This window comes from Aquarana catesbeiana, linkage group LG04, assembly GCF_042186555.1.
Source record: "Aquarana catesbeiana isolate 2022-GZ linkage group LG04, ASM4218655v1, whole genome shotgun sequence".
In the NCBI taxonomy this organism is placed as follows: Eukaryota; Metazoa; Chordata; class Amphibia; order Anura; family Ranidae; genus Aquarana; species Aquarana catesbeiana.
In genome coordinates this window covers 289139939-289164432 of record NC_133327.1, presented here as the reverse complement: position 1 = coordinate 289164432, position 24494 = coordinate 289139939, and the positions used below count along the sequence as shown (strand labels likewise).

The 24494-nt window shown below is 42.3% G+C and overlaps 1 protein-coding gene across 1 annotated transcript in view; it reads right to left on the bottom strand.

Annotated features, from left to right (window-relative positions):
* Nucleotides 1-24494, bottom strand: part of LRRC1 (leucine rich repeat containing 1) — a 276773-nt gene that overhangs the window by 109988 nt on the left and 142291 nt on the right. Inside the window, exon 3 of the mRNA XM_073626677.1 lies at nucleotides 6417-6495. Within this exon, the coding sequence (XP_073482778.1) occupies nucleotides 6417-6495 (79 nt within the window). The remainder of the gene's footprint in view (nucleotides 1-6416; nucleotides 6496-24494) is intronic.

Genomic DNA, 24494 nt, shown 5'->3' with positions numbered 1-24494 from the left:
ATTCTCATTACGATTCAGAAGTGTTTTACTGCTGCTATTGGATAAGGTTTTCAAGTAATCACAGCTTTGAAATATGAATGCTCACTGAGCCATTAACAGTTTATTCTGGAATTGCTCTGACAACTGATATTTATAGTATGCTGTGCCAAGGAAAATTAGGTTAGGTTAGACCTTAAGGGGGGGGGGGGGGGGACTATGTTTTCATGCTTTATGTGTAATATGTTTTAGCAACATTTTGCTGCAGGAGATGCAAATCTTTACAGGGAAAATAAAGTAAACCACATGCCCTTAAAAGAACTCTAGCAAAAAATGTTTTAAAATTTTGGACAGAGAAGGGAAGAGTTAGAACCTCAAAGATTTGATCACTGCCCCAGTTAGGAAGCCTCTCTTGGACTGTCCAAGTGACTGGTAACACCATGAACATGCAGGCATCAGCTCTTTACTATACAGCCAAAAAAAAAACGTGGATACTTTGCGCCTGTAGAGAACACAGTCACAGTAGTGACTTGGCACCTGACGGTAGGCACAGCATCTAGCAAGGTGTCCAACACACTTGTAAAAATGTCAGGGACCAGCAGTGTCCGTAGCTCTTGGAGAAAATGAAGAAAATTTGACTCACTACCCACCACAACAATTAAACATCATGCTGGTCATTTAAGATTTTTACCTTAGCAACAGGGTCACCTTATGCTTCTTCCCACCCAAGTCTTTTCTTCAAACACGCTAGGTTCACATTACTGCAAATAGAGAACGTGTGCAAAATCGCACACATTCCCAACACAGACAAATGCACTCTTTAGCAGACACGCTTGCCAATAATTCCTAATGGCAACCCCCTCCCAATCCACGAACATGGATAATTTTTGCATGCACCAAACCACATGGTGCCACAGAACCATGCTGTTCAGTGCAACCCGATTTTAAGCAAAAGGGCTGCCCATGGAAATGAATAGGTTGCTCTACACACAGCACTCAGCCACACAAATGTGAAGCAAGCCTTAAAGTGATATTAAGTGCAGATTTTTTTTTAAACAACAAGCATGCTATATTTACCTACTCCGTGTAATGGTTTTGCACAGAGCAGCCCCGGTCCTCCTCTTGAGTCTGTTGCCAGCGCTCCTGGCCCCTCCCTTCTGCCGAGTAAGCTGCTTTCTATGTGGGCACCCAAGCCACTGCTCTGTGTCCATTCACATGCAGAGTGTGGTTTGGCCCCGCCCCTGCTCCCTCCCCTCATTGGCCCACTCGCTGTGATGGACAATAGGGGTAGCCAATGGCTTCTTGCTGCTGTCTCAGCCAATGAGGAGGAAGAGATCCGGGAGGGCCGAGGCTCTCATGCACATGGCTGTATCGAGATGGGACTCAGGTAAGTATTGGGGTGGGGTTTCTGCACACAGAAGGTTTTTTACCGTCATGCATACAGGTAAAAAACCTTGAGCCTTTACAACCAATTTAATCTCTACATGAAACCTTACCTTAATCTAGCCCTGAAAAATTATCCCTAAACTCTTGTTTACTCAACACATCACCCTCAAAGCTCATAAAACTTAACCCCTAGCTTTAAGTCTATTCAAATCCATTCATAATTTTGGCATTGTCAAAAGTATCAGGTCATCCTGCTCTGGAAACAACCATGAAAAACAAGTAGTCCCACAAGGCGTATGCCAAACCTGCTGGTTCTAGTATTTTATGCCACATGCATTTTCAGAGCACCATAACCATGCAGCGTACTGCTACCAACACCCCTGGTCTTCACAGTCCCATCTCTCAGCTAAGTAACAGAAGGTAGGATAATAAAAGACAGTTACAAAACAATAACACAGGAGGATAGACAGATAGACACACACAAACAGTGGTGCTCATAGGTTTACATACCCTGGCAGAATTTATGATTTCTTGGCCATTTTTCAGAGAATGTGAATAACACAAAAACTTTTTTCACTCATGGTTAGTGTTTGGCTGAAGCCATTTATTTTCAATCAACTGTGTTTACTCTTTTCAAACCATAATGGCAACAAAAACTACTTAAATTACCCTAATCTAAAGCTTACATACCCCAGTTCTTAATACCGTGTATTGCTCCCTTTAACGTCAATGACAGCTTGAAATCTTTTGTGGTATTTGTGGATGAGGCTCTTTATCTTCTCAGATGGTAAAGCTGTCCATTCCTCTTGGCAAAAAGCCTCCAGCTCCTGCAAATTCATGCTCTGTCTTGCATGAACGGCACGTTTGAGATCTCCCCAGAGTGGCTCAATGCTATTGAGGTCAGGAGACAGAGATGGCCACTCCAGAACCTTCACTTTATTCTGCTGTAAGCCAATGACAGGTCGACTTGGCCTTGTGTTTTGGATCATTGTCATATTGGAATGTCCAAGTACATCCCATGCGCAGCTTCCTGGCTGATGAATGCAATGTTCCTCCAGTATTTTTTGATAACATACTGCATTCATCTTGCCATCAATTTTGACCAAATTTCCTGTGCCTTTGTAGCTCACACATCCCCAAACCATCAGCGATCCACCTCGTTACCTTTCATCGTAGGCCTTGTTGACTCCTCTGCAAATCTAGCATTTATGGATGTGGCCAAAAAGCTCAGTTATGGTCTCATCACTCCAAATTACTTTGTGCCAGAAGGTTTGAGGCTGGTCTCTGTGGTGTTTGGCATAATGTAAGCGGGATACTTTGTGGCATTTGAGTAGTAATGGCTTTCTTCTGGCGATTCGACCATGCAGCCCATCTTTCTTCAAGTGCCTCCTTATTGTGCATCTTGAAAGCATCTGTATTCCACCTGAAGTTATTTGTGGCTTTTTCTTTGCATCCCGAACAATTTCCCTGGCAGTTGTGGCTGAAATTTTAGTTGGTCTATCTCAGGGGTGTCCAAACTACGGCCCTCCAGTTGTTGCGGAACTACACTTCCCATGAGGCATTGTAAAACTCTGACATTCACAGACATGACTAGGCATGATGGGAGTGTAGTTCCTTAACAACTGGAGGGCCATAGTTTGGACACCACTGGTCTATCTGAATGTGGTTTGGTTTCAACAGAAACTCTCATTTTACACTTCTGATTAGAGTTTGAACACTGCTGATAGGCATTCTCAATTCCTTGGATATCTTTTTATATCCCTTTCCCGTCTTATACAGTTCAACTACCTTTTCCTGCAGATCCTTTGACAATTCTTTTGCTTTCCCCATGACTCAGAATCCAGAAACGTCAGTGCAGCACTGGATGAAATATGCAAGGGTCTGTCAGGAGTCCAGAAACTGCTTTACCTTTTATACACACACACACACACACACACTAATTACAAGCAAACGGTTTACAGGTGAGGATGGTTATCTTTAATAGCCATTCAAACCCCTTTGTGTCAACTTGTGTGCATGTTATCAGGCCAAAATCACCAGGGTATGTACATTTTTGATCGGGGTCATTTGGATTTAAGAAGAGCAAACACCCTTGACTGATAATAAATGGCTTCAGCCAAATGCTAACCATTAGTGAAAGAAAAGTTTTTGTTATTCACATATATATTAGTGGGGACGGAAAGTATTCAGACCCCCTTAAATTTTTCACTCTGTCATATTGCAGCCATTTGCTAAAATCATTTACGTTCGTGACAGAAAAACACAGAATTTTTGACATTTTTGCAGATTTATTAAAAAAGAAAAACTGAAATATCACATGGTCCTAAGTATTCAGACCCTTTGCTGTGACACTCGTATATTTAACTCAGGTGCTGTCCATTTCTTCTGATCATCCTTGAGATGGTTCTACACCTTCATTTGAGTCCAGCTGTGTTTGATTATACTGATTGGACTCGATTAGGAAAGCCACACACCTGTCTATATAAGACCTTACAGCTCACAGTGCACATCAGAGCAAATGAGAATCATGAGGTCAAAGGAACTGCCTGAAGAGCTCAGAGAATGAACTTAAATGATTTTAGCAAATGGCTGCAATATAACAAAGAGTGAAAAATGTATATATTTATATTTATACACACACACATACACACACAAACATACATAGTATCTCTAGGAAGTGAGTACAACCCTTACATTTTGTAAGTAAAGTAGTGAGTGCACAGCTTGTATAAGTGATAAGTTTGTAAATTTTCTATCCCCTCAAAATAACTCAAACACACAGCCATTAATGTCTAAATCGCTGGCAACAAGAGTGGGTACATCCCTAAGTGAAAATGTCCAAATTGGGCCCAAAGCGACAATATTGTGTGGCCACCCTTAATTTCCAGCACTGCCTTAACCCTCTTGGGCATGGAGTTCACCAGAGCTTCACAGGTTGCCACTGGAGTCCTCTTCCACTCCTACATGACGACATCACGGAGCTGGTGGATGTTAGAGACCTTGCGCTCCTCCACCTTCCGTTTGAGGATGCCCCACAGATACTCAATAAGGTTTAGGTCTGAAGACATGCTTTGCCAGTTCATCGCCTTTACCCTCAGCTTCTTTAGCAAGGCAGTGGTCATCTTGGAGGTGTGTTTGGGGCCATTATGTTGGAATACTGCCCTGCGGGAGGGGATCATGCTCGGCTTCAGTATGTCACAGTACATGTTGGCATTCCTGGTTCCCTCAATGAACTGTAGCTCCCCAGTGCCAGCAGCACTCATGCAGCCCTGGACCACGACACTCCCACCACCATGCTTGACTGTAGACAAGACACACTTGTCTTTGTACTCCTCACCTGGTTGCCGCCACACACGCTTGACACCATCTGAACCAAATAAGTTTATCATGGTCTCATCAGACCACAGGACATGGTTCCAGCAATCAATTTCCTTGGTATGCTTGTCTTCAGCAAACTGTTTGCGGGCTCTTTTGTGCATCATCTTTAGAAGAGGCTTTTTTCTGGGACCAATTTGATGCAGCGTGCGGCATATGGTCTGAGCACTGACAGGCTGAGCCCCCCACCCCTTCAACCTCTGCAGCAATGCTGGCAGCACTCATACGTCTATTTCCCAAAGACAACCTCTGGATATCACTCCGAGCATGTGCACTCAACTTCTTTGGTCGACCATGGCGATGCCTGTTCTGAGTGGAACCTGTCCTGTTAAACCGCTGTATGGTCTTGGCCACCGTGCTGCAGCTCAGTTTCAGGGTCTTGGCAATCTTCTTATAGCCTAGGCCATCTTTATGTAGAGAAACAATTCTTTTTTTCAGATCCTCAGAGAGTTCTTTGCCATGAGGTACTATGTTGAACTTCCAGTGACCAGTATGAGACAGTGAGAGCGATAAAACCAAATATAAACACACCTGTTCCCCATTTACACCTGAGACCTTGTAACATCAATGAGTCACATGACACTGGGGAGGGAAAATGGCTAATTGGGCCCACTTGGGAAATTTTCACTTAGGGGTGTACTCCCTAACATTAGACATTAACCAGTTGCTTACTGGGCACCTAACCCCCCCCCGACCAATTTTCAGCTTTTATTGCTGTCACTCTTTGAACGACAATTGCGCGGTCATACAACACTGTACCCAAATGACATTTTTATAATTTCTTCCCACAAATAGAGCTTTCTTTTGGTGGTATTTGATCACCTCTGGGTTTTTTTTTTTTTTTTTTTTTAATTTCAACAAAAAATAAAAGACTCAAAAAAACAAAAAAAAGACAAAACCGTTTTATATTTTGTTAATACATTTCGCAAACAGGTCATTTTTCTCCTTCATTGATGTACGCTGATGAGGCTGCACTGATAGACACTGATAAGGCAGCACTGATGGGTACTGATGAGGTGGCACTTGTGGGCACTGATGGGTGGCAGTGATAGGCAGCACTGCTAGGTGGCACTGATTGGCATCACTGGTGGGCACTGATAGGTGGCACTGATTGCTGGCACTTGCTACTGTGGGCACTGATTGGGGGCACTGTGGGAACTGATTTGTGGCACTGGCAGGCGGTACTTGTGGGCACATATGAGGCAGCTTCACATCTTCCTCTTCAGGACTGATGTCCCTGTTTTCCTTCTCATGCTGTCAGCGTTAGTAGAAAAAAAAAAATTACCGATCCTCTGTTTACATCACGTTATCACCTGTTATTGGTTCGGATCTGTGATCACCCAAGTCTCATTGACTCGGGTGATCACAGCGAGCACCACCTTCAGGGGGGCATGGCCAGCTCTGAAAGGGGAGGACGTCAATAGACGTAGTCCCGGCAAAGCAGATCCGCGCTGTAGCCACCATTCGGCTATAGCACAGATCTGAACAAGTTATTGGCTGTCTGTTGAGTTATTTTGAGGGGATAGTAAATTTACACGGTTATACAAGCTGTACACTCACTACTTTACACATTATATATATATATATATATATATATATATATATATATATATATATATATAATGCTTTTAAAAAATATTGCATGACCAACATTAAAAGAAATAAAATGTTAAAATTACCTTGTGAGTGGATTTCCACTGAAATCAGCCACTTGGAGTGCTTTACAAAATGAGATGCTTTCTGGTATCTCTGGAATATCTGAAAAATATTTCACACATTTAATGGCATCTCTGTGACAAAATACAAATCTGCAGTAGATGAACATGGACTGTCTAATAATCTTTTTCATACTTTATTTTATGATGCCTATAATACTGGACGGCTCTGTGAACACAAGTGTTTTTCAAGTGCTATTCTGTATGTGTGCATTTCTTTGAAGCTTAAAGTGTCATTAAACCCACATCATTCAAAACTTTCAATAAATGGTGTATTACATGCTGTTCATACTCACTCAGTCACTATGGTAGGAGTTTCTGTATTCTGCAAAAAAAACTGGTTCATCCTGCTGTTCTGTCTACCCCTCCTGTATAAGTCCCCATTGCAGTTTTGCACAGTGCTCAGCCCCTCTGCCCATGGTCAGTTTTCAGTTAATTTTTTACCCTGAGCATTTATTCCCCATCACATCTGAGCAGTCCTTGTGACTACAGAGTCATACATGTGGATGTTTACACAGTGGAAATTGACAGCTTGCTTTCTGCTCCCTCCTCCATGACCACTTATCAGCTAAATACAATGGGGGTGGGCAATGATATCTTGATTAATGGAGGCTTCACCTTCCTGTTATTTAAAATACAGGCTGGAGGGGTGTAACACAGCCTGTGACTGGCAGGCATCCGCCCACACCATGCTATTGCCAAAAATAATAAAGATTTAATTTTAAATATATATTTCCATGACAATTTTTTGATTTTTACTTTGTGTCCCAAAAGCTGTTTTTTTTTAATTATTTTGAACATGTGACCAGCAGCAGAGGACTAGAACCCTAGAGACAGGCTCGGAAAAAGTTGGGCCATGTGACAGCTGTATATCCATTAGGAAAAAAAGTACTTAGTTTTTTTTATTAAAATAATTACAGTACCATCATCCACATACAGAAATAAAAGGGATAATGTTAATTTGAATGGTGTGTCTAGTATCACTGTAATCCTACTTCTATGGCACAATGAGTAATATCTGAGGAAAAAAAACACCCAAATAAATGATAACAGCAGGAATAATACACGTCAATGAGCTCTGATATGTTGTTTTTCGCTTCAATTTAGATAGAAATGGCCATGAATGCAAAATAGAGCGAAAATGCTACCTTTATGCCGCGTACACACGAGCGGACTTGCCAACGGGCTAAACTCCGTCGGCATCTCCGACGGAAAGATTTAGAACATGTTCTATATCTGAGTCCGTTGGAAATGCCAACAGAAAAAGTCCAATGGGGCATACACATGGTCGGAATGTCAGACCAAAAGCGCCCATCGGACTTTTTCAGTCAGGAAGTCCGGCCGTGTGTACGCGGCATTACACACAACATCCTGTAAGGATTAATTTAGGGTGTCTGCACCAATAAATACACAAGGGAATTATTTGAGAAAACATAGTTGCAAACAAAAAGGATAACCACACACAGAAATTGGAATTTTATTTGGATGTCCTATTAATCAGCAAAATTCTGTTGCCAAAGAGCCTTCTGCTGCAGACAAAATTAAAATAGCTGCAACAATATTGTGTTACTTTTCTCCTATTTTCAAAGTTCTTATTCAGTTTTACAAGTACAAGTTATATGTTGCAAAGTGCAATAACCAGCAAGGTTACATGCTTTATTTCTGCTGCCATTACAATGAAATATATAGGGATAGCACAATAAAATATGCTGTTTATGTCCCATTTTGAGCGTGCTAGGGTCATTATGGTTAAAGAGAAAAGAAAGATCATACAATGTTGGCAATAAATAGTTCCCTGAGGTTTTGTATTGGGGTAGAAAGTGAGAAAAAGGTGGGGGTAGAGGTCAAGTTGAGGGGAGGGGATGGAAAGTTTGTGCCACAGAGTTGATCTACTGTTTTTGTCATTCTATTGTCTTTTCCTAGGAGTTGTCAAGGCAGCCTACAGGAGACTGTTGTAATCCATTCTCATTTCTTGGTGTGGAATTTCCAAATGGATCAAGGACTAGAACTTATCAATTGTTGGGACCTTAATCAATGTTAATCTAGAGTTCCTTTGTTTGTTCACCTGGTGATTTTGTTACTCATATAGTGTGCATTCAGTCTTGTCGTCAGCACCCCCCCCTTTTTTTTTTATTTATCATATTTGGAGCTAGGTATCACTCCCAGGGGACTCATGATTAGGAAGCAGTGCAGCTTTTTGGATCCTGATCTCCACAAGGAGTGGCACCTAGCGTCCGAATTTTGTACCACAAAATGGATAAAGATCCTAACACAGCAAGAACAAAAGCTGAATAGCGCTATACAGATGAAGACCACTATGGAAGAGGGATTATTGATATTCTCTTCTTCTTGTCTGTTTTCAAAATGGACAACCGTTCAACAAGAACACTCAGAAATTTGAGAATGAATTGATAGACAAAAAAAAAAACTGGAAAATTGGACAGGGATGTTGAGGACTACAGGTTGGACCATGTTTTTGACTGGAAAATTTCCAGACAGGAGCCCGGTCAGGCTGAGGATTTGACTCAACCTTTGTAGTTCATCACTTCCCAAAAAGCCTAAAGGCACGTAAAATGCAAACAAAAATAAAAGGCCACACGCAAACAGGGCCCCTCTAAACAGAATTATAAGCAGAACAATAATAATACAACCAAAAACATTCATGAGTATAATGTTGCTAAGCAGGCACATAGTACCACCGTCAGGAACCATCCATTATGCAACAATTAACCTAATATTGCTTCTCCCATTGTTGACCTTGTCCTTGACTTGCCCATTGAGAAGGCCTACCACCATGTTTCAATAGTTGATCCCATTGATGTGGACATTGGTTCACCTTTCAGCATCACATACACTTTGCCCAAAAAAATCAGTTTGACCCACCAATAGATTCATCTTCCAGTGCACATACAGGACAGCCCATGTTCTGTGCCACATATTCCAACATTTCCATAATACCCCATACCCCTGCCCAAACAATTGATTATGTGGAGTCTGACCATCTGGTGCCTTCCATTTCCACTCATAATTAGGTACAGTCCTCTAGCGAGGGATCTTGACATCTTCTCTAAAAGTGGCTGCACCACATGGCAGCTTCCACCCGGTGGATCGTCCCCTACAGGGTGGTAGTGTGGATATAATTGGTTCAGAGCAAGCTTCTAACACTATGATTAATCATTTTTTAGTACTGTCCCCAACCAGCCTTGTAAAAGAAAAAAGAAAAATAGAAGATGTAAAGGAGGAGGGCGACTTTGTAAGAATAAACAAAAAAGGAAGGAAGGAAGGAAGGAAGGAAGGCCAATAACTACTGAGGTCGATACTATAAAAATCTAAAATTTGGCCTATTTAAATAGGTTTATTAGAAACTTAACTGTCAAAAGATTTTACGCTAAAGATCAAATAGACAGGTCTAGACCCATAGCACCAGGAGAAGTTGCTACCAATGTTGATTACGCTGAAGAACTCATTCAGCAAGATGCTCTGGCAACACTCATGGAGCTACGGGATGATGGGTTGCCTGACAGCATTCCATGTGAAAACTATGGTATTCCTGAGGTGGCTCACACAGGGTTCAAACCCAAGTCTACGTTCTTTCCTTCAGCTTGTAAAGGTCCCATGTTGAGACTTATTATCAGGCTACCTATAGCGATCTATTAAACTTGTGCAACACCAAGTCCTCGAGTCCCTAAAACTTGTCTAGTGCTGAATGCACAGCTCTAATTCCCCTAAAGAACAACAACTGGTTGGTTATCAAACAGGCCGACAAGGAGGGGGGGGCCTGGTTATACAAGATAGAACGGATTATGAGAAAGAAGCTTATCGCTTACTATCCGATCAGAAGACTTACAGTAGCTTAAAAGGAGACCCCTTGCCAGGGTTCCAAGTGGAACCGAAATCTTTGGTAGGGGGAGCTGCAGATGATGGGGTATTATGTAAAGGGGAGAAACAGTTCCTCCTGCCCCACATATGCAGTACCCCCTACTTCTACCACCTGCCGAAGATTCACAAGTCCACCTTATGTCCTCCAGGCAGACCCATCGTAGCTAGTACCGATAGCTTTACCTCTGGACTATCTCATTATATTGACTTCTTTTTTACAACCCATAGTCTCAGGTTTACCATCATACATCAAGGCTTCAGGTCATGTGATTGAGACACCCCAGAACTATGAATGGGAGACAGACTACATGTGGGGCTCTTTGGATGTGGTCTCCCTCTACACCTCTATTCCACACAATGTAGGCCTAGAGGCACTCCAACATTTTCTTTCCAAAGATTCCAATATGAATTATAGACAGGCACAGTTTTTGATCGATGCTACAGGTTTTTGCTTGGAGCAGAATTATTTTGTGTTCCAAGACAAGTTCTACATTCAGAAACATGGAACAGTTATGGGAGAAAACTTTGCCCCCTCATATGCCAATATCGTCATGGGCTATTGGGAAGAGTGATATATATGGACACAACCCTTTTGCCAGACAGTGTTCCTAGGGTCTTATATTGATGATATTTTGATCATCTGGAACGGGAGTATTGAGTTATTTGAGTCATTTGTTACTCACTGTAATGACAATACTTTGGGTCTCAGTTTTACACATGTGATAGATTCCACCAACCTAGTGTTTCTAGACTTGGTATTATACCATGAAGGCGGGTCCATTTGCACTAAAAACTATTGCAAACCCACTAGTGGCAACTCGTACTTACATACGAGTTGTCACCATCCCTCTTGGATAAACAACATTCCAAGTGGACAGTTTCAAAGGCTAAGAAGAAACTGTACTAACCCTGGGGGGGGGGGGTATGAATCACAGTGTGTGTCCCTCACAGTGGGTATCCCTTTTTTCAAAAGGGATACCCAGCAGAATTAGTGCAAACGGCTCACGATAAGTTTTTCGAAACTGTACCACCTTCCAAGATTCGTGAAAAGCCAGATGTTAACACCATCAGGTTGGTCACCGAATGACAGAAAATATAGATCCATTCAGAGTATCATCAAAAAACATTGGCATATTCTGCATATGGATCCGAAACTAGGACCCATTCTACAACCAGCGCCACAGAACGTTTAAAAAAAACATGTACTCTGAAGAACATTGTTGCCCCGAGCAAACTTAAAAAATTCTCGAAAGGCGAGAGTCATGGACATTAGGTCCTATTTCAACAACAGAACTGGTATTTTCCAGTGTAAGAAAAGTGGATGCTTGACTTGCCAGTTTATCCAACATGGCCAAATCTCCTTTTCTGATAGGGTCGGTAATATGACAAAGCAATTTATTACTGGCTCTACTGAGTATGTGATATATGTACTTATATGCCCGTGTAACTTGTTATATGTGGGCTGTACGATGCAAACCCTACGGAAACGTGAAGGGGAGCACCAACGTTTTATACAAAAGGGACTTCATGAACACAGCGTTCCCAGCCACTTCAAAACGTATCATGCTACAAACATTGTCTAAAGGTTGTAGCCATTAAATGCGTCCCAGGTGGTCCCCTGACTGATAAGGAGAGGTTCTCATTATGTAAACGAGAATCATTCTGGATCTACAAACTGGCCTTTCTATCTCCTAATGGGTTGAACGAAGGTTTAGAGAATAATAGTATCATCTAGATTCCCTCCGTTATGGTTCCTTATTGTTTTGCTACCACCATTCTATATCTTTTTTCAGTCTGTAAACCCATAGGTTACATACTGAGGGAATAATATATATATATATATATATATATATATATATATATATATATATATATATATATATATATATATATATATATATATATTTATTCTGTCCTGATCAGCGCTTCCAATTGTGGTTGCCCCTGAATGTTTTACTTGTATTCACACCCCTCCTGGTGTGCTCACCAACACACAGCTGCTTTGTGGGCTCTTGCTGGACATTCACAAGGTTCCCAGTGCAACATATGTCCCATTTTCCTGGCGCCAGACTGTTTTTGTCATTTTATATTACTCTATGGTTCCTTGAAAGATATATTATCTAGGGATTGAAAGCACTACTGAAGACTTCCCCTCTATCATTCAGTATTGCAAATAATATTTCATTTATCAGAAGTCTGGCTAGTTCTGATGGAATTGATGGTGCTTTTTATGATCTCCCACAATTTCTGCCCTTTACATCTGGATTTCCAGAAATCATAATAGGCAGAGGTTCTAAAGCAAAGATAAATACAATTAGGGATAGTGGGCAACATGTGCCTTTGTAAATATTGAATCTTTTGGGATTTACAACCCTTTAGTGTTATTGCGGCAGTAGGGAAATAATAAAAGGGAGTTTTGGGCAGAAACCTTTCTATAGGGCAAATAACAGGTAATTCAATGAGAGCTGGGTCCAGAAGACATCATAATGATGAAACACATTGGATGGGGAAAGCAGATGTCATGTATGCGTAGGTAGGGTGAGGAAGCCGCTAAAACTATACATAATCATGAGACATACTGCTCTAACATTTGCTACAAGCCATTTACTGTGTAGTGGCACAAATGTACTTTTATTGGGAATTTGAGGTTACCAATTGTTATTTTTTTATTTATTAAACACCATTTTACTTTGTGGATCTTTGCTTAATTTTAACGTATGGTCACATGAGATGGTTTATGGTGGAGGAGTATGATCCAGGCATTGGCTCAAGAAACCTCATTATGAGGATGTCTTGAAGCCACATAAGACGTCCCACACCAGGGAGGTGTATTATGCCTATACAGGCTCAGTATGGATACCATATGACCCTGCACGTAACATACCTATAATATGGAGGTCTTTTGCTTTAGTGACTTTGTTCCCTATAAGTGGAAGACAACACTGGTGTTCAAGCATTGGGCATGCAAGCAAAGCCATTACTTCACATGGAGGATTTCTGACGCGGTTTAGAACTTCTCTTTTTGGCATATGGACATTGATATTTTTGTTTTAAAGCGGGGGTCCACCTATCTATCGTTTTTTTTTTTTTGAGTTCATTCACAAACTTTTCTACTCAGCATTACATACCCACATATTGTGTGTAATATGTTCGCCTGTGTCAGATTTCACCGGAAAGAATAACTTATATTATTCACTGCAGGCGGTTTCCATCTTCACTGTGGGCATTTGAAGCCCACAAGCATTTATTTCCTGGATGTGGTGAATGCTGTGCTCCCAGCATTCACCGCTCATTCCCGCACATGCTCAGTGGCATCCTGGGAAGCCTGAGACTAGCTCCCAGGAGTCTGGGAGAGGCTAGAAACATGCCTACTCCCACGGGAGGAGAACCAGGAAGTGCAAAGAAGAATAGAAAAATAAAAGGTAATTACGGCGATTTAATTTTTTTTTAACGGCATGTCAGCATCTAGGCAAGGAAGAGAATACATACAGATATTGTTCAAAATTTGGGTGGAACCCCGCTTTAACTGATTTATTTATTCATTTGATTTGTTCACATTTGTTTTGTAGAAGCACTGCCTTTGAACATTTTGGTTTAGGAATCCCACGAGCCTGCATCAAAAGCTTTATGGTGACCTACAGAAAGCTTAGGTTGCTTTTTTATTGACCCCTTATGATTAAAGAAGCAACTTCAAAGTCGGTAGTGTAGGTATAAGGGACTTTAGACACCTGAATACTTTTCAAGTGAGGAGGTAGATCTAAGCGAGTAAGAATGCAGATGGACATTTCGCCTACCCACAGAAACTATAGTCTGATCATGTACTTTCTATATAGTAAATGAATTAAAAACATGAAAATATTTCCATATACTTATAAAGGCAAACAGGCCAAGATTTACTCCAGATTCCTGATGCCCTGGATCAGGAATTCACATGGCCGTAAAACAACCATAAAACGTTTACTGATCAATAAGCAAGGAATAAAAGTTCCCATGTAATGACCAGTAAATAAATCCTTATTAATGAGTAAAAATTATCTTTTTTTTTCAATGATATACAGTGCTCAGCATAAGAGTACACCCCAACAGATTTGTCAGAAAACCTTTACGTTAAAAAACAAAATTTTCTATGGCACACTATACTACAAAATACTCCCACAAATGCGGACCACTGATTGCAACCAAGATTTGTTAATTTGCACACACAAAAAAGTATTCTTCCTAACAAATTCATTCAAGACCATGATGCAAAAATGAATACACCCCAATGAAATTCTTAGGAGCAAAGCAAAATTTTAGACAACAAAATCCTAATTAACAAGAATTCAACTACATGTGAGTCTAATTATTCATTAAACAGGTGTAAAGCAGACAGTTGATTAGAAAAGGGTGTTACCTAACCACATCCCGCCCGGCCTATAGCGAAATGACAGCTGCAGTGGAGATAAGCAATCAGTGCCCATTAACCACTTAAGCCCCGGACCCCGGATCTGGTCTTTGGCTGGCCAAAGACCAGAGAACTTTTTGCGATTTGGCACTGCGTCGCTTTAACTGACAATTGCGCGGTTGTGCAACTTGGCTCCCAAACAAAGTTGTCGTCTTTTTTTCCCACAAATAGAGTTTTCTTTTGGTAGTATTTGATCACCTCTGCGTTTTTTATTTTTTGCGCTATAAACAAAAAAATAGCGACAATTTGGAAAAAAAAAAAAAAAAACGCATTATTTTTTACTACAAAACATTTTTTTCCTCAGTTTAGGCCGATACGTATTCTTCTACATATTTTTGGTAAAAAAATTTTAAATAAAAAAAAAAAAAAAATCGCAATAAGCGTTTATTGATTGGTTTGCGCAAAAGTTATAGTGTCTACAAAATAGGGGATAGTTTTATGGCATTTTTATTGATTTTTTTTTTTTTTTTTTACTAGTAATGGCGGCGATCAGTGATTTTTATCGTGACTGCGACATTATGGTGGATACGTCTGACAATTTTGGCGCGATTTTGGGACCATTCACATTTATACAGCGATTAGTGCGATTAAAAAAGCATTGATTACTGTATAAATGTGACTGGCAGTGACGGGGTTAACCACTAGTTGGCGCTGTAGGGGTTAAGTGTGTCCTAGGGAGTGATCCTAACTGTGGGGGGAGGGGCTGTGTGTAACACTACATTGATCACCACTCCCAATTACAGGGAGCTGTGATCAGTGAGAGTGTCATTAGGCAGAATGGGGAAATGCTTGTTTACATTAGCATCTCCCCACTCTTCGTCACCGTGAGACGATCGCGGGTATCCCTGCGGACATCGAGTCCGCGGGACCGGCGATCACAGTCACGGAGCTCCCGGCAGGTGCGCGCCCGCAAGCCGCCTCTTAAAGGGCAACATACAGGTACGTTAATCTGCCTGTATGTGCCCTTCTGCCGCAGTATATGTGTGAGAGTCGGTCGGGTAGCGGTTAATGCTGCGTCATCAGTGCCTGTCAGTGAAGGAGAAAAACTTACTTATTTACAAAATTTTATAAACAAAAGAAAAACTTTTTTTTTTTTTTTTTACATTGTCTGTTTTTTATTTGTAGGGCAAAAAATAAAAATGCCAGTGGTGATCAAATACCACCAAAAGAAAGCTTTTTGGGTAAAAAAAAAAAAAAGATAAAAAATGTCATATGTGTTGCATGATTGCACAATTGTCATTCAAAGTGTGACGGTGCTAAAAGCTGAAAATTGGCCTAGGCAAGAAAGAGGGGGAGGGGGGTGCCCAGTATTGAAGTGGCTAACAAAGAAAACCCCTTCCCATTTCATGCAGTCAGCAGTGGCACCACATGGAAGAGAAATGTCACAAGGCCTGAGAAAGACAATCATTTATTTACACAAGAAAGGTGAAGGTTACAAGGAGATCAGCAAAGCCTTACTTATCAGTCAGAATACTGCAACAAAAGTGATCCAAAAAGTCAAAGATTGAACTGCAACTGTCTCACAAAGACATTCAGGCCATCCACGGAAGGTAACACGGGATTGTTTCCCGTGACACAATACGGCGTACACTGCAGACAATGGCACGCACATATCGTCCATGAAGGAAGCCTCTCCTAAATCCCATGCACAAATAAAGCCCGTCTAGAATTTGCCAGGGCCCATGGTGAAAGAAGACTGGGACTCTGTACTCTGGATTGAGGAGAGAAGATAAATGTTTTTGGAACTGATGGCTTCAAAACTGCACGACGTTGCAAAGATGAGGAGTACAAAGAAAAAAAATGCATGGTGCCTACAGTGGCAGGGTCCTTCTTTGGGGCTGCATGAGTGCTGCTGGTGTCAGGGAGCTGCATTTCATTGATGGTTTCATGCATTCACAGACGTACTGCTCTATATTGAAAGAGAAGATGCTACCATCACTCCGTGACCAAGGGCACGGAGTGATGAAACCATCACTCCGTGCCCTTGGTCGTCTTGCACTTTTCCAACATGACAATGTTCCAAAACACACATCTAAGGCCACGGTTGCATTCCTGGAGAACGGCGTGAAAGTGATTCAGTGGCCAAGTATGTCCAATGAATTTAACCCAATAGAACACCTATGGGGAATTCTGAATAGACAAGTTGAGCATCACTCTCCAGGCTCTAAAAGAGATCGTTCTTGAAGAATGGAAAAAAAATAGATGTTGCAATATGTCGCTAACTTGTTCATTCCATGCCTAGAAGACTTGGTGCTGTCCTTACAAATCCTGGAGGTCATACTAAAAACTAGATGGGAGTTTTTGTTGTGGGGTGTATTCATTTTTGCATCAATTAATTTGAGTAAGACTGAAGATTTTATAATCCAAGTTATGTTCTTAAACTTACTTTAATGTAATGAGCTAAACAAATGTTCTATAAAACTCAGTTTTGTCAAAAGTTTGGAAATTGTTTTTGTGTTCATTGAGATATTAAGATGCTATGTTTTTTTTTTTTTTTTTTTTTTTTATGGCCATGTGAATGAGGCCTTGTGTGCACTGTATGCATTTTTAAATGCACAGCTATGGGTGTCCATGCACAGTGGAGAAGACAACTATTGAGTTCTGTTGGTTATGGCACACACACACACGAGGGTGGACTAATAATGTACACAGCTGCATTTCTGGTCTGCTGAAATACAGACCTGCACCAATATGTCAGGCAGTAACTTTTGTTTCTCAGAATGCCTTAGATATATACATAGCGTAAAGACACCCTAATTGTGTGTGTACTGTGTTAGATTACATGTGTTATCTAACAGTACACACAACTAGGGCGGAAAGAAAGAAAGAAAGAAAGAATACTTAAAAGGGGGCGCACCATTAGAGCCCCCTTTTTTGGGACGGCGGTCACCCAGCCCTGGTGATAATTTAGGTTAGCAGGTATTTAGTGTGCTGTGCCTTTAAATGCATACCTGAGTTGCAAGTGGCCCAATCAGATCCCAGGGAAGGTTCTGGTATTCCTGGGAGAAGTGATAAAAGGGGCTGCTGAGGGTCTGTACTTCCTCTTGCAGCAGCTGGACCTGGAAGAGAAGAAACTGCAGCCTGACCTGGAGAGCAAAGAGTGACTGACTTGCCTTTAAAACGGTTCTCTTTCCTGTCATTGCGAGCGGTGCGGATGGAAGACCTTGTGAGGGCTTTTGTGGAGAGAGCAGAGAGCCAGGGCGGAGAGGAATGGATGCGACGCTGCCTGGCGCTGTCTGTCACAGAGGACAGTCAGCAGAAAGCAGAGGTGAGAGAGGCTCAGCCAGTCCAGCCCTCACCTCAGAGAAGAGTAAGGTGGAGCGTCCCTCCGAAGCGTCTGGTGGCCGGGGGAGGAGAAGAACAAGCCACCGGGAGGGCGCGTGCAGAAGAGAGGAGAAGCATGGCGACGGTGCCTGGGAGACGGTCAGGACAGAAGAGGCGGACCTGCACTCAGTCGCCAGCCAGGAGGAGGGGAAGAGGACACTCGGCGCCACAAGAAGAGCGACAGGAGAGGACTGAGCTGCCTGTGTCTGCTGCAGGCTCTCAAGCAACAGCTACTCCTCAGCGGTCGGCTCCTCAGAGTGACCTGGTCCCAGGTGCACTGTTCCACAGCCTACAGACAAGCATGAGTGTCCCAGCGGCGGAGGTGTCATCAGCTGGGCAGGGTGAGTTACAAAAATCCACTGTGAATGATATCTTGGGTTACCTGTCAGCTATCTCTCATGCTCTCTCTGTTGCTGGTATTGCCTCTTCTATTCTTCCTCCTTCTCTGGCTGTCTTCCCCTCTGGGTCTGACTCTGCTAGCTTTAAAATCTCAGCACCTGTAAATGTCCCTGCTCCTGTGTCATTTAGTCAGTCAGACAGTACACACATTGGGGATGCACACATGCACACTCCTGTTAGGGATATCTTGTCAATCCCTGAGGCATGTTTAAAAGGGGTTATGCCTTGTGAAATTTCTCCTTTGGGGTACCATCTTCCTTCGGCGGTTAAAGAAAAAATCTGGCGGGGAGATTGTGGAAGTTTTATCTCTTCTTCCCACTGCAAAAGAATTTAATTTGAAATCAGATAAAAAAGGAGGAGGAGGAAGATAGGCGCAGAACGGTACCACGATCGTTTAATAATTGGTTACAGGCATTTTTTGTTTTTGCAAGCGTTCTGGTCGAGAAGCACCCGGAATTGGAGCAGGGGTTTGTTCCAGCACTTGGACCACGTCTTGGAGGCTTACAAGAATTTTGGAGGGCTGGGCTGGTACGCTTATGAAGAGTCTTTTCGCCAGAAGCTAGCGGTCCACCCATCTTTAAGATGGGGAATGAAAGACGTGGGCCTATGGCTTAATTTAATCTTGCCTCAGAGAGCGCCTAGTATGCGGCAGTTCCCTGCTAATCCGGGTACTCAGGTTTCGCCAGGGTATCGCAGGGGTTGGTGTTTTTCATTCAATGAGAGTCAGTGTCGTTTTAATACTTCTTGTAAGTATAGACATGAGTGCTCTTTTTGCGCGGGGCCCCATCCTGTGGTGAAATGTTTTAGGAAAACAGCGGTGGGGGTCCCGTCTCAGCGCGATATTTTTCCCAAGAGCCTGCACGCCGGTGAGGCTGGAAAACATGCGCCCCTGGCTGGATCTATACCCAAGCAGGGAGAAAGTGCTTTTACTAATTGAAGGGTTTTCTTTTGGTTTTCCTCTCCCTTCTTTTACTGGCTCTGGTTGTACTATTGTGGATAATCTGAAGTCAGTTAGGCAGTTTCCTGAAGTAGTGAGGGAAAAAGTTTCCAAAGAAATTGCAGAAGGTCGCATGGCTGGCCCGTTTAAATTCCCCCCTTTTAGCGATTTTCGCATCTCACCGCTAGGTGTGGTCCCCAAGAGGGAACCAAATTCATTTCGTTTAATACAGCATCTTTCTTTCCCGAAAGGGGGCTCGTTGAATGACGAGATTGACGATTCGCTGTGTTCAGTCGCTTATGCGACTTTTGATGAAGCAGTGGGCAAAATTAAAGCATGCGGCCGGGGGGCATTGTTGGCAAAAGCCGATGTGAAGTCGGCTTTCAGGCTCTTACCCATTGCCCCGGCAGCTTTCAGTTCTTTGGGTTTTTATTTTGACAGGTTTTATTTTTTTGACAAATGTCTTCCTATGGGATGTTCTTTGTCTTGTACATATTTTGAAACTTTTTCTACTTTCATTCATTCATTGGGTTATGTGTTTTGAGTCTGGTCAGGATTCGATTGCACACTAGCTAGATGATTTTTTGTTTATCGGCTCGGCAAATTCTGACATCTGTTCTCGTCTTCTGCAGTTATTTGTGGTTGTTACAGAACATTTTGGGGTTCCTCTGGCTGCCGAGAAAACTTGTTATCCTGCAACTTCCATGGAGTTTTTAGGTATATTGATCGATACCGAGGTGGAAGAATCTAGTTTGCCGCAGGCTAAGGTAGACAAGATGAGGAACCTTATTGCAGTATTTTTGCGGAGACGTAAGGTGTTATTGAAGGAGATGCAGTCATTATTAGGTCTCCTGGCTTTTGCTGGAAAAATCATGCCAGTTGGGAGGATTTTTTCTAGGAGATTGTACATGGCAACTGCAGGTTTGAAATCTCCTTTTGCTCACATCCGTTTAACGGCTTCCCTCAAAGATGATTTGGTAGTGTGGGCTGATTTTTTGGCGACTTAACGGGCGTTCCTTTTTTCAATCAGATTTTATCTTTGCTCCTGATTTTCATCTGTCCACTGACGCGGCAGGCTCCAAGGGTTTTGCGGCAATTTGGGGATCGCATTGGAGCTGTGGGGCTTGGCCGGAGGCATGGATTCGAATGAAGGCTACTAGGAATGTCGTGCTGTTAGAGCTCTTTGCAGTTTTAGTGGCCGTGGCGCTTTGGGGAGAGTTTTTTGCCAACCGGCGGATTCTGGTAGAAACGGACAATAAAGGGGTCCTCTTCGTTGTCAACTGTCTTTCTTCCAGCTCTCTCTGGGTGGTTAAGATTTTGCGGCATTTGGTCTTTTTATGTTTAAAATTTAACATTTGGATCAAGGCAAAGTACACGCCGGGGGTTTTGAATAATCTGGCTGACTCTCTTTCCCGTTTCCAGATGCAGCGTTTTCGGGAGCTGCTCCCAGGGGCGGACGCGGAAGGAACGCAATGCCCGGCGTACTTGTGGGAGCTAATTTAGCGGGAGTGATGGATGCCGTTAAATGCTCAGTTTCTTCCCGTATGTGGGCAGACTACTCCGTGGCTTTGAGGAAGTGGATGCTATTCGCTGGAAATGCGGGTTTTGATTGGGAGTCTCCCGAGGAGCAGGCTGTTTTGGCCTTTTTGGCTTTTCTAATGGAAGGCCAGCCCTCTTATGGTTCTCTGGCTAAGACCCTGGCAGGAGTATCATTTTTCTTCAGGATGAGGGGTCTCCCGTCCTGCTCTAGTTTTTTCCTGGTAAAGCAGGCCTTGAAAGGCTATCGAAGATCAACTTTTGTCCCAGATGACAGGCGTCCTATTGGTTTATCTCTGCTTAGGCGCTTGTGCGATGCCATGTTGGGGGTATGTTTTAGCGGCTATGAGGCTTTGCTGTTTAAAGTAACTTTTGTGTTTTATTTTGGTGCCTTTCGGGTTTCTGACCTGCTTCCTGGATCCAAGCTGAGCTCCTTGGGTTTGTGGTTGAAGCATGTGCTAGTTGACGGTCGAAGACGGACCAGCTGGGGCGGGGGGAATGGGTGACAGTGTCGGCATGGAGTGACGCCTCAGTTTGTCCGGTAGGGCTAGTTACCGGTTTCCTCGCCGCACGTCCGGCGGGGGCGACTCATTTTCTCAGGCATTGGGACCAGTCTCCTTTAACTAGGTACCAATTTGCTTATGTTCTGAAACACTGTCTTGGGAAATTGGGTCTACAAGATTTCAAGTTTTCCTCACATTCATTCAGAATAGGAGCAGCGTCTGACGCTGCTGAAAAGGGGTTGCCAGCCAAAACCATAATGGGTTTGGGAAGGTGGAGGTCAAACTGTTTTAAGAGATATATTAGACCTAACTTGTCACTTTAATTTTCCAGGTTTTCAGCATTGTGTTTGGATTCTGGGCCACTCATACATATATTGGGCTCGGAAATGTGCGGCCCAACGCAGGTATTCTGTCAACCTATCGTTACTGCCGGAATTCTTCAATCTGTATTGGAAAGGAATAAGAGGTTTGCAGTGGCAACATTTATTTTTTCATTTGTCTCAGTTACATCAGGTTTGGCCACCGCCTTCAATTTTGATAGTCTATCTGGGAAGCAATGATTTGGGTTCAGTTCGTACTTTAGACCTTTTATTTATGATTAAACAGGATCTGTATAGGATCCATTTGACTTCCCCGGGTACGATCATTGTATTTTCAGAAATTGTTCCCCGTTTCGCTTGGCTGTCTTCCCCGTTTTCCAAAGTAATGGAGAAGATGAGGAAGAGGGTCAATCGGACGTTGGCAAAATTTATTCTGCTTTTGGTGGGATTTTCTTATAGGCACGTGGATCTGGAAGGTCTTTATAGGCAGGATGGGGTCCACCTTTCAGATGTAGGTGCAGATATCTTTAATCTTGGCTTGCAAAGCAGCATTGAGAAGGCCGCGTATTTGGGGTAGGCCGGCCTGGTTGCACAAGTCTGGCTGGTGGGGACGTATTTCTTTGTAAATAAAGGTTGAGTAGCCCGTGTTCTGAAAGCTGGGCAAAGGTTTTGCTGTTAAATATTTAATTTCATTTGGAAAAATGGAATTATTATATTTATATGAATTTTTTGTAACCAATGAAATTACCGCGTCCATTTTTTGCCATATATGATGTATGTGTGTTTTTTTTCCTATTAAGTTTTTATGGTGGTACCTGGGGAACTAAAGTTAGGGGCAAGGTGTGGCCTGCTGTCCCATACTTAAAAGGGGGCGCACCATTAGAGCCCCCTTTTTTGGGACGGCGGTCACCCAGCCCTGGTGATAATTTAGGTTAGCAGGTATTTAGTGTGCTGTACCTTTAAATGCATACCTGAGTTGCAGGTGGCCCAATCAGATCCCAGGGAAGGTTCTGGTATTCCTGGGAGAAGTGATAAAAGGGGCTGCTGAGGGTCTGTACTTCCTCTTGCAGCAGCTGGACCTGGAAGAGAAGAAACTCCCTCCCTCCCCGTCGCTGTGTATTTTATGTGGTTGGCTCACCCCGGATTCCGGGGGGGACGTATTTCTTTGTAAATAAAGGTTGAGTAGCCCGTGTTCTGAAAACTGGGCAAAGGTTTTGCTGTTAAATATTTAATTTCATTTGGAAAATTGGAACTATTATGTTTATTTATATGAATTTTTTGTAACCAATAAAATTACCGCGGCCATTTTTTGCCATATATGATGTATGTGTGTTTTTTTTCCTATTAATACGTTTTTATGGTGGTACCTGGGGAACTAAGGTCAGGGGCAAGGTGTGGCCTGCGGAAGGAAGGAAGGAAGAAAGGAAGAAGAGAAAGAAGAGAAAGAAGAGAAAGAAGAGAAAGAAGAGAAAGAAAGAAAGAAAGAAAGAAAGAAAGAAAAGAAAGAAGAGAAAGAAAGAAGAGAAAGAAAGAAAGAAAGAAAGAAGAGAAAGAAAGAAGAGAAAGAAAGAAGAGAAAGAAAGAAGAGAAAGAAAGAAAGAAAGAAAGAAAGAAAGAAAGAAAGAAAGAAAGAAAGAAAGAAAGAAAGAAAGAAAGAAAGAAAGAAAGAAAGAAAGAAAGAAAGAAAGAAAGAAAGAAAGAAAGAAAGAAAGAAAGAAAGAAGATTCTTCCATCCACACATTTGATGCAAAACGGGGAATCCTCCCCACTTAGGGATTATATTCTGACAACCAAGAGACTTTCAGGCCGGCAGAATACACCAATTAGTGAAACCATCAGCCATAACCCCGGTATTTTATTTTCACCCGGCGGCTAGCTTTCTCATGGCTCATTGGCTGCTGGATCGCTTTTAGAAGCGGAGGGAGGGGACGCTCCCCCCAATACGCTGCTCGCATGTGTTTCTCTGGCTTACTGGTTTTTCGGCGCACCTGAGAAACGATCAGATGGTGCAGCCGGGTGGTCGCCGGCACACGACGATTGGCTCCAAACATTACCAAAGAGAGTCCTGTGTAGGCAAGTAAATGAGGAAGGTAAGTGTAGGAAGTAAAAAACAGCACATTGCTTAGTAAAAACAGCACACACACAGTACACAGTAACACATGTTGGTTATACATTTAAACCTTTGATTGCCCCGGATGTTAACCCGTTCCCTGCCAATGTCATTAACACAGTGACAGTGCGTATTTTTAGCACGGATCGCTGTATTGGTGTCACTGGTTGCCAAAAAAGTGTCAGTTAGGTGTCAGATGTCAGATTTGTCCACCGCAATAACGCATTCCCACTATAAGTCACTGATTGCCACCATTACAAGTAAAAAATAAATAAAAATTCCATACAAATATCCCAGAGTTTGTAGATGCTATAACTTTTGCGCAAATCAATATACGCTTATTTTTTTTTTTTTTGTTTTTTTTTACCAAATAGATGTAGCAGAAAACATACTGGCCTAAATTGATGAAGAAAAGTGATTTGTTCATTGGTTGTGTTTTATAGCAGAAAGTAAAAAATAGTTTTTTTTTTCCCATTTAAAATTGTCAGGCTTTTTTGTTTATGGTGCAAAAAATGAAAAGCCGCAGAGGTTATCAAAATACCACAAAAAAAGCATTATTATTAGGCGACATGTTGGGTATCTATTCACTC